Below are 11,545 nucleotides of genomic sequence, written 5' to 3'. Positions count from 1 at the left end.
CTTTGCGGCCAAAGTGTCTGAATCCCGATGCTAATGAATATGTACCAGTGAATTCAATGCCAACAAATACAGTTGGAGCAGCTGATCTCTCTGTATCACGAGTCATAAAGGAAAATCAAAGGGAAGGATGGAGAAATCAACAAATATTCCACACAGCTCAACAATCCGATTTCCAATATTCTGCTCAAGTGCAACAAAGCAATATGGGAGTCGATCAAATGGCACATGTTCTTCCTCGTCATGGTGATCCACTGTTTGAAGTCTTAAAAAGACAAGCGGAATTAACATCTTATCTCATTCAACAGCAAGGAAATCCTCGTATCCTACCAAAAAGAGAGATCCCAGTTTTTGATGGTGACCCATTGCAGTATATTGCATTTGTCAGAGCGTTTGAACATGGCATTGAAGAGAAAACTAATAATGAAAAGGAGCGCAAAGTTCTCACACCTTGTTGAGTTTATTGAAAAACAGGTCAGGGTGGCATCTGATCCTGTGTTTGGAGATATCCAGGACAAACAGGGCACTGGTAAATTCAAAACCCAATTGCGCAAGCCATTTAGAGGGAATAGTTTTGCCACTGATGTTGCGGTTTCAGTTCCTTCTAAGAAGACTAACATTGTGTCATCACAGCAAGGATACAGCTCTGTATCCAAGTCTTATAGAAACTCTTTGTTCTGTGCAAATCAACATCCATTGGAAAGATGTTTTGCTTTGAAGAAGAAGACTCAACGAGACCAGATTGAATTCTTGAAAGCCAAGGGAATTTGTTTTGGATGTCTAAAGACAGGACATTTGAGTAAGGAATGTGACAATCGTTTGATTTGTGATGTATGTGGAGAAGCTCATCCAACTATCCTGCATATATATCGTAAGGAGGTAATTGTGAAAGAGCTAGAGGAAAAGCGTAAGGTAGTGTCTGCTCAAACTTGTGGTCAAACAGAGGCCAGTAATGAGAGGAGTTTAATGCCAATCATACCGGTTCAAGTGAAATCTATTAAAGGTAACAACGCGATGCAGACCTATGCTTTTCTGGACCCGGGAAGCTCAGCTACATTTTGTTCAGAACATCTAATGCAAGCGCTGAATCTGAGTGGAAAGAGGGTCAACATTCTTCTTCGTACCATGGGTCAGGAAAAATCTGTCTCTTGTAATGTTATCGACGGACTAGAAATCAGTGGAATAGATACCAACCATTTCTTCCCACTTCCTGCTGTATATACACAGCAGAAGATGCCTGTTGAGTCTGAAAACATCATTACTCAGGAGGAGTTATCCAAATGGTCATACCTGGACAAGGTTAAGATACCACACATTCAAGCAGGTGTTGATATACTAAATGGTAAATGGTAGATGGACTGCATTTATATAGCGCTTTCACAGACCCAATGGCCACCAAAGCGCTTTACATTGCCTCACATTCACCCATTCACTCACTCATTCATACACCGACGGCGGTGTCAGCCATGCAAGGCGCCATCCAGCTCGTCGGGAGCAGTTGGGGTTAGGTGTCTTGCTCATGGACACCTCGACACTTGGTCAGGTGGAACCGGGGATGGAACCACCAACCTTCCAGTTTGTAGACAACCTACATGAACCACTGAGCCACTTACTGATTGGAACTAATGCAGCTAATGTGATTGAGCCATATGAAATAATAAACAGTCATGGTAATGGGCCCTTTGCCATTAAAACCCTACTGGGATGGGTTGTTAATGGGACCTTGGAGGGAAACGGTGACCACAAGAAAGAAGCTGGGCATAATTTAATGCTAAACGTAAATTCTCTAAGATTATTATTCACGTCGGCACTAATGATGTTCGACTCCGCCAGTCGGAGATCACCAAAATTAATATTAAAGAGGTGTGTGAACTTGCAAGTACGATGTCAAGCACTGTAATTTGCTCTGGCCCCCTTCCTGTTCGCAGGAGTGATGAGATAGTTAGTAGATTGTGTTCACTCAATGGCTGGCTGTCTGGGTGGTGTCCGCAAAATAATATAGAATTCATAGACAATTGGAAAAGTTTTTGGGGCAAACCTGACCTGTTGAAAAGAGATGGTATTCATCCCTCCTGGGATGGTGCTGCTCTTCTCTCTAGTAATTTGGCTCATAGTCTTAGAGATAAAACATGACAATCTGGGGCTCAGGTCAGGAAGCAGACAGACTGGCTTAACCGACCGTCTGCTAGCGGGCTCACGTCACCAAGGTCAGATAAATCCCATCACATAGAGCCTCTTTCACCTAGATATCATCATATAGAGACTGTGTCTGTTCCCCGAACTTGGAAATCCAAAAAATGTTCAAACCCATCTAAGGTTAAAAATGTAAATGATGTTCAACAAATAAAAAACAGATATAATACGGATGAGCAAATGATAAAGCTTGGGTTGCTAAATATTTGATCTCTTACTTCAAAAGCGCTAATAGTCAATGATATGATTACAGATTATAACCTAGATGTGCTGTGTTTGACAGAAACCTGGCTAAAACCAAACGATTACATTGCTTTAAATGAGTCAACTCCACAAGATTACGGTTATAAACATGAACCTCATCTGAAACGCAAAGGAGGAGGTGTTGCTGTAATTTATAGTTATATTTTCAAAACCACTAAGAAATCTAGTTGTAAATATAATTCTTTTGAAGTGTTGGTGCTTAATGTAAAAATATATAGTGTAAACGATAAATCATGTTTGAAAATTCTGCTGGCTACTGTATACAGGCCACCAGGGTACCATACAGACTTTATCAAAGAATTTGCAGACTTTCTATCAGAATTAGTATTGGCTGCAGATAAAGTACTAATTGTTGGTGATTTTAATATACACATAGACAATGAAAAAGATGCATTGGGATTGGCATTTAAAGACATTGTAAACTCAGTTGGAGTTAGACAACACGTGTCAGGACCGACTCATTGCCGTAATCATACTCTAGATCTAATACTATCACATGGAATAGATGTTGATGCCGTTGAAATACTGCAGCAGAGCGATGACATCTCAGATCATTATCTAGTCTCGTGTAAATTACATTTAGCCAAGGCTGCAAAGCCGACTCCGTGTTATAAATATGTTAGACCTATCACTTCTGCCACTAAAGATTGCTTTATCAATAATCTTCCTAATCAGTTTCATCATCTCAGCATCCCGGATAGCTTAGAAGAACTTGATATTGCAACAGAAACTTTTAACTCTCTCTTTTCCAGCACTTTAGACACAGTTGCTCCATTGCGCTTAAAGAAGATTAAAGAACATAGTCTAACGCCGTGGCACAACGAGCACACTCAGGCCCTTAAGAGAGCAGCCAGAAAAATGGAGCGCAACTGGAAGAAAACAAAACTAGAGGTGTTTCGGATTTCATGGAAGGAGAGCTCGATTGCTTACAGAGAGGCTTTAAAAGCTGCTAGATCTGCTTATTTTTCAACCCTATTAGAAGAAAATAAACATAATCCTAGGTATTTATTTGAAACAGTGGCTAAACTAACGAAAAAGAAAGCTTCAAGCCCAGAAGTTTCCAAGCAACACAGCAGTAATGACTTTATGAACTTTTATGCAACCGTCTAATACAGTATCGCATCAGGAAGTGCATTGTAGTCTCCCTGAGGGAAAATTTGATTCAGTCATTGATATAGGAGAGGAAGAATTTTGCAAACTCGTCAAATCATCTAAATCGACAACATGTATGTTAGACCCTATACCGACTAAGCTACTGAAAGAGATGCTTCCAGATGTCATAGATCCTCTTCTTAATATCATTAATTCATCTTTGTCTTTAGGATACGTATCAAAAACCTTTAAGCTAGCTATGAATAAACCGCTTGTTAATAAACCGCAACTTGATCCTACAAAACTAGTCAATTACAGGCCGATCTCGAATCTGCCTTTTTTGTCAAAGATATTAGAAAAAGCAGTATCCTCACAATTGTGTTCTTTTCTTGAAAGAAACGATATCTGCGAGGAATTTCAGTCCGGATTTAGACCGTACCATAGTACCGAGACAGCTCTCGTTAGAGTCACAAATGATTTGCTCTTATCATCCGATCGTGGTTGTATCTCTCTATTAGTATTACTGGATCTTAGTGCTGCATTTGACACCATTGACCACAACATCCTTTTAAATAGACTCGAACATTATGTTGGCATTAGTGGAATTGCACTAGCATGGTTTAAATCATACTTATCTGACCGTTATCAGTTTGTAGCAGTAAATGAAGAGATGTCTTATCAATCACAAGTTCAGTATGGCGTACCACAAGGCTCAGTACTAGGACCGCTGCTGTTCACTCTGTACATGCTACCATTAGGAGATATCATTAGGAAACATGGAATTAGCTTTCACTGTTATGCCGACGATACTCAGCTGTATATTTCTTCAAAACCTAACGAAACCTACCAATTCACCAAATTAACGGAATGCATAGCTGATATAAAAAACTGGATGACTAGTAATTTCCTACTACTAAATTCTGAAAAAACAGAGATTCTAATTATTGGACAAAAAACTTCCACACGTAATAACCTAGAATACTGTCTAACACTTGATGGCTGCTCTGTTAAGGCTTCGTCGTCGGTTAGGAACCTGGGTGTGCTCTTTGATACCAATCTTTCATTTGAAAGTCACGTGTCTAGTATCTGTAAAACCGCTTTCTTCCATCTTAAAAATATATCTAAATTACGTCATATGCTCTCAATGATTAATGCAGAACAATTAGTTCATGCGTTTATGACCTCAAGGCTAGATTATTGTAATGCTCTACTGGGTGGTTGCCCTGCACGCTTAATAAACAAACTACAGCTAGTTCAAAACGCAGCAGCTCAAGTTCTTACCAGAACCAGGAAGTATGACCATATTAGCCCCGTTCTGTCAACACTGCATTGGCTGCCTATTAAACATCGTATAAATTTTAAAATATTGCTGATCACTTACAAAGCACTAAATGGTTTAGCTCCGCAGTACTTGAGCGAGCTCTTAACGCATTGTAGTCCTTCACGTCTACTGCGATCTCAAAACTCCGTCCAGTTAGGGTGTACTCACACTAGCCAGTTTGAACCGTGCCCGAGTGCGTTTGACCACCAAAGCGCGGTTCGTTTGACTAGTGTGAGTGCTCCGAACCGTGCCCGGGCGCGGCTCGATTAGCCGGCCCTGGCCCGCTTGGAAGAGGTGGGCCAGAGCACGGTTCAGTTGGCCTTGGGCGCGGTTCGCATGCAGTGTGAGCGCTAACCGTGCTGGAGCACGGAACAGGACGCGTGACGTCACGTTTTTTTTTTTTTTTTTCGCGCCACTAAGGCGACACATCTGTTTAACAACAGGCTGTGAGAGGGCTGTGGACCACCGTGGACCAAACGACACAAAATTATCCACAAAGAAAACAGAGCGATGGACTCCATTGTGTTCAGAGAGCGCCGCTCTTCCTGTGTTTATCCCGAAACCGTCGCACCATAATGACGTAAGCGTGCTCCGGCACGAATGCTGAAACCCTATGTGAGAGTGCAGGCCAGAGGGGGAGGGGGGACAATCGTACTCGGGCCCGGTTCATGGCAACCGTGCCTAGTGTGAGTACACCCTTAATAATACCTAGAATATCAAAATCGACTGCTGGTGGTAGATCCTTTTCCTATTTAGCACCAAAACTTTGGAACAGTCTTCCTAACATTGTCCAGGAAGCAGACACACTCTAGCTGTGTCCCAATGTGAAGACTGCATCCTCCGAAGGCCGTATTTGAAGGCCGATTGCGTCACAGCGGCGCAACCAAGGCTGTCCCAATTCAAACACTGAACCCTTCGAAGGCTGCATTATAAGGCAGATTGCGTCACAGCAGTGCTAAGAAGGCTGTCCCAATTCAAACTCTACACGCTTGGAAGGCCGATTGCGTCACCACGGTGCGTCGAAGGCTGCCCCAGTTTGGTATGTCATTCAAATGCGACCCCTAATGCGCCCTTCGTTTCTTGGACAAACGAAGTGTACAAAAATGGACACTTCGCGGCCTACCCTTCCCCAGAATTCGTAGCGCGCCGGTGACGACGCAAGTTTATTCAAAATAATGGCGGGTGTTAGTTGTGTGGTGGCCGAGGAATTCACGTATAAATGTAAGTATGGTGTTTTAATTGATTAAAATAGCTAGCGAAACAAGTGTTAAAGGCATAAATATGGACCAAGCACTTAATCCCCTGTGGGAAAACAATCCACTGAGTTAAATGAAGCAAATACTAAATGTAATATCAACAAAATGCTTTTCTTGCTTAGGCTTTTGGTCTTGTTTCTAGTATAAATATCAAACAATTCTTACATTTAGGAGCATTTACTTGACAAGCCAAAGTTATTGTATTGTTTTGGGAACAAAATAACTAAATTAAGTGATTTTTTGCTTAAAATAAGATAAATAATCTGCCAAATGGGGTAAGTAAAATAATGTTCTGTTTGATTTGAGATTATTTTACTTAACCCATTAGCAGATTATTTTATTGTTTTAAGCAAAAACTCACCTAATATTAAGTATTTTTTTTCCCCAAAACAAGAAATGTTTTACTTGTCTAGTAGACTAAATGCTTCTTGATTTAAGAATTTTTAGATGTTTGAACTAGAAACAAGACAAAATATTAAGAAAAGCTTTTTTTGCAGTGAATTTCAAGTAGGAGGGTATATTCAAGTAAATAAAACAGCAGTACAAATATACCTGAAAAACATAGCGGTGTCTGCAATTCTTTAATTTACCCGAAATAGCTAGCGAAACAAGTGTTAAAAGCCAGGGGTGTTTCTTAAAAAACCTGAACTTAAACAAAAAAACTGCAGCTTCATTTATCAGGTGGTCTGAGGCAAAACCTGTTGTAATTCTTTTTGTTTCAGGGACCAAGGAGCAGACGGCTGAATTTATTAAATTACGGGCCGAAAATGATCACCTATTTACAGGGGCCAAAAACTCGGCCACTGTGTCTTGGAGGTAAAGTCATTAACCATTTGTAATATTTCCACTAGCTGCCTCTTGTATACAAAAATTATCCCTCACTCTATACAAAGCCTACATCAATGAGACAACAACTAATTAAGGCAATAGTCTTTCACTTACTTGTTTTTTGTAGTGTTTTGTCAACAAACGTTTTAAGAAAACTTGCGGATCCAGGAATATAATTTCTGGAGTATTTTGTATGCATGTACTGCTGTGTGATTTTTCTAATGTTAAGATTGCACCCCTGTCTTAATATTTTTCGTAAGTTATTCCTCTTTCTCCTTTTTTTAGGAGAATTCTGGAGAAAATGGATCTGCTGGGGAAGGTCACACCCTTGCAGGCCAAAAGAAAATGGGACAACTTAAAAAAAAAATACAAAGCAAGTTAATTGACACCTCTTTGATTAAATGTATTGTGGTGTTTTTGTTAACAACGGGTGTATTTGCTCTGCCTTAGGATTGCAAGTGTCCTGGGACAGGTGAGGGGGTGAGCGGGAAATCCACTGCTGCAACTTGGCCGTGGTTTGTCCTCATGGATGAGGTTTTGGGACAGAGGCCTTCCAACAACCCCCCTGTCCTAATTGCCTCCATCCCTGAGAACAAACCAGGGCCAAGTTCAGCAGCCCCAGCAGCCCCAGCCACCCCAGCCGCCCCAGCAGCCCCAGCCGCCCCAGCCAACAGAAAAAGAGGCAGTGACGAGCTCATTGAGCTAATGAGGGAGGACATGAGGTTTCAAAGGGAAACGGAGGAGAGGAGAGCACAAGAGAGCAGGGGGAGAATGGACAGACTTTTTTCTCTCCTTGAGAGAATGATAGAGAAAAAATAATATAATTTACATTTGGTTAATGCAATTTTTTTTTTTTTTTGTCACTTTAGTACATGAAAAACTGTTGTGTTATGTAAGTTAAAACTGATATATGGAATTTAAGTTATTTGTAAATGAGGCAAGGCAATTTTTGTACATTGTTTATTTTTGAAATACAAGTTTACATTTGGAAATACAACAAGTAATTGTTCTGGACATTGTTGACTTCTATACATGTTTTTTTTAGCATGTAAAATGAAAATGATTTAAAGTATTTTTTACAAATATTTCAAACAACAGGAAACAATTCAAATTAACGGTACATAAAACAGATTGACAAATTATAATCATGTATGTAGGCTGAACAGGGAGACCCTGATGGTCCTGCTGGTCCGGGATGGGCTCCACAATAGAGACCCTGGTAAGGCCTCCTGCTGGTGGGACATCATCTGATGGTCTCCAGAGTGTTTGACTGCATATTTCCACTGTCCACTGTGTTGTCTACCAACAGGTTTGCAGGGCTGACTCAATCAACGGCTGCCATGTCACTGAGATATTTTCAGAAAGAGGGAAGAGTAAAATAAATAAACCCACATCCTCAAATCAAACCAAAAAAATATTTATATCATACAACAACATTCAACTTTTTTTCTTATGCATTGTAACTTTACAATTCTCTTACTTGTCTGTTACAAATAGTCGTGGTCAACAGGAACCTCCTCCAGGGCAGACACCTCTGCAGACAGCTGGTCACGCCAAGGAGCACCACTGACTGTCTCCAAAACATGCTCCCCCTCATCCTCTGCATCATCCTCCTCGTGCTCATCCTCCGGGGCCATGATGTCACCAACCCCAAGACAGATGTTGTGGAGGATGGCACAGGCTGTTATGACCTGAAATGGAATTAAGGAATAAATAAATATATATATTTTTAACAGATTGAGTTTATTATTTTGCAGTATTTTTAATTCACTTACGTGAGGTACAAAGGTGTGGTGCACCTCCAGCGCTTGCAGGAAGATGGCCCTAAACCTGGTCTTCATCATCCCAAAAGCTCGCTCTATAATGGAGCGTGCCCTGGAATGATGAACATTAAAGCGCTGGGCTCCCACACCTCGTACTGGTCTCTTGTAGGGAGTGATGAGGGAGAGTGGGTGTCGGAGACATGGGTACCCTCCGTCTGCGAGGATGAAGTGCCCTGGAGGAGGGTACATTGACCTCCTGTACAGTGGGCTGTACCGAAGCACTCGTGCGTCATGCACTGACCCAGGCCAGCCCACGTAGGTGTCAATGAAGCGGCCCTGATGGTCACACACCGCCTGCAGGATGATGGAAGGGAACAGTTTCCTGTTCCTGTAACACTGACCATCAGGGCCGCTTGGAGGCTTGATGCGGACATGGCAGCCGTCAATTGCTCCTGCAGCTTTCAAGAAAGCCCTGTGTCTGGCCAGCCCTGCAAACCCACGGCAAACTGCCTCCAGCTCCTCTGGGGTGTTCGGGAGGTGAATGACTTGGTGGCGAATGGCCACCACCTCCTCAGCAACACGGTGGACAATGCGGTGGACAGTGGAACGAGGTATATCAAATGCTCTGGACACGACCCTGTATGATGTACCACACGCCAGCCAGAAAAGAAATACCAGGGTCTCTATTGTGGAACCCCATCCGTGTTGCCGTTCACTTCTCAACAGGTCCAGCAGCACTCTCAGGGCCTCCCTGCTCAGCCGAAAATCAGGCCGTGTATCAGAGTCACTGAAAAACCTGTCCAGCACTGGAACGTTCAGGTTTATTCTGCAGTACAAGGGTCTGGTCTTAATCAGGGGAAAAAGGAAAAGAGAAATTGTGTACCACATAGGGGAAAACTAGTCATATAAAACCTTAGTTAAGTAAATGTGTTATTTTGCATACTCTAATGCATCAAGAGTAAAAGTAAAGGTATGTATTCTGCAGAAGATTTTATATATATATATATATATATATATATATATATATATATATATGATGGTTTTGCATCAATATTACTGCTATGTTGCATTTTACTTCTGAATATGTTGAAGGTTGTTAAATTTAAAGTAATTTTATATACTGTTGGGTAGTTTAATTTACAACAATACATCATATTGTAAAAGACTGTCGTGTGAGGGGGGAAAGTACTATACATTTGTACGTGAATGCTTAACGAATGTAGTTCCTTACAGTCCACCATCACATTATTAACAAATTGTTGCTAACTAACCTATATGGAGGTCTTGTTGCCTAGCAACTGTGACAGCTGCCAATGACTAGTTGCGGTAAAGTTTTTTTTTATTTTACTTTTTTTTTTTTTTTTATGTTTTATGTTTCAACTGTGTAAAAACAAAACTGGGTTAAAAACCTGTCAAAATATGTTCACCATGGTCAAAAGAATAAACTATAAAATCGAATCTTGGTAAGATTTAAGTCAACATTCAAACCGCTTTGTGGTTTTTATTTTGTATTTTCATATGTATCATTACATTATTCAAGTAAGTTAAACTACATTTAAAAGTGTAATCCGTCAATTAAGGACGCAACAAACCAGTTCAATTTACCTGCCCATGGTCTTGGCAAAGCCTGAAATACATCACCTGGCGGCGCCGGGGATGAATCCCCACCATCTCTTCCAGTAACATATAAAAAATAAAAATAGAAATGAGCAATTCTGGCTCCATATTTACTTGCAATTTTAAATTTCATAAATGTCAAGTATGGCAGCTCTCCTCTCGCACCGTTTGCTATAGGCGGTAATTAGGAACACCTGATGGCTCAATTAGATATCCAATGAAGGCTACATTCGGAGCCTCCTGCGAAGGCCATGTAGGCTGCATCCTTCAAAGTCTGGGGCCTTCGAAGGATGCAGCCTTCACATTGGGACACAGCTTCTGTCAGTTCAAATCTAGACTAAAAACACATCTCTTTGGCCTAGCATACACATAACACACTATAGACTTCTGTAATTCAATGTTAGGCTGCATAGTTTAGAACAGCCGGGACCGGGAACACTTCCCGTAAATCCTGATGTACTTGGTACATCATAAGAAGGATGGCATCTACGCTAAAATTTGTCTCTCTGTCTATCCCGAGGTTTACCGCTGTCCACCAGAACCAGGCCGTATCCAGATCTGATGAAGGACCAGCGCCAGGACACGACAGCACGCTGACCTGAAGTGTCAACCAGTCTCTCCTCCTCTCCACTCCGACTTCAACAAACTGGAACTGGACAAATACTCTGTTTCATTCTGAACTTCTGACTTGTAATGCTCCTTAATCATAATCATATACTGTTCACTCATTGGTCAGAGGAGAACTGGCCCCCGACTGAGCCTGGGTTCTCCCAAGGTTTTTTTCTCCATTCTGTCACCTGATGGAGTTTGTTCGTTGCCGCTGTTGCCTTACCTTCTAGCTTGCTTAGTTGGGGACATTTAATATTCAACAATATTATAGATCTGCCTTAAAGGTGGACGATGATGAAATTGTTTTTTTATTATTATTTTCATGTTATCACTGTGAAGCTGCTTTGATACAATCTGTATTGTAAAAAGCGCTATATAAATAAAGGAGACTTGACTTGACTTGACATTCTGCGGTTACCGTAAACAGAATTTCTGTGGTTAAATTGGAGGAGTTGCTCAACAGTCAGTTCAATTATGATTTCAGCGAAAGGACTGCTGATAAAGAAGTAATGTCAAGGGAAGATCTTCAGTTTGTGGACATAATGTCCCGCACAGTCACACTCCAGGATGGACATTATAGCCTACAGTTGCCATTCAAGAATGGT

At 41.2% G+C, this 11,545-nt stretch overlaps 1 protein-coding gene across 3 annotated transcripts; it reads right to left on the bottom strand.

Moving 5' to 3' along the window:
* Positions 1-7,071: 7,071 nt before the first annotated feature.
* LOC307008241 (putative nuclease HARBI1) lies at positions 7,072-11,131 on the bottom strand. 3 transcript variants are annotated; one of them, XM_079630929.1, is made up of 3 exons: positions 10,320-11,131; positions 8,432-9,560; positions 7,072-8,297 (listed from the first exon to the last, which is right to left on the bottom strand). In XM_079630929.1, exons 1-2 carry the CDS (start codon positions 10,437-10,439, stop codon positions 8,439-8,441), a joined length of 1,242 nt encoding a protein of 413 aa, XP_079487055.1. In that variant the 5' UTR covers positions 10,440-11,131; the 3' UTR covers positions 7,072-8,297; positions 8,432-8,438. The 3 variants fall into 3 exon arrangements, with proteins under 3 accessions (XP_079487055.1, XP_079487056.1, XP_079487054.1); XM_079630930.1 differs by having other exon boundaries at positions 7,072-8,642; positions 8,727-9,560; XM_079630928.1 differs by having other exon boundaries at positions 7,072-9,560.
* Between the last annotated feature and the right edge of the window lie 414 nt (positions 11,132-11,545).

Source organism: Phoxinus phoxinus, assembly GCF_949152265.1.
Source record: "Phoxinus phoxinus genome assembly, chromosome: 12".
In the NCBI taxonomy this organism is placed as follows: domain Eukaryota; kingdom Metazoa; phylum Chordata; class Actinopteri; order Cypriniformes; family Leuciscidae; genus Phoxinus; species Phoxinus phoxinus.
The sequence above is the reverse complement of the archived record's forward strand: the minus strand, read 5'-3'. Positions and strand labels throughout refer to the sequence as shown.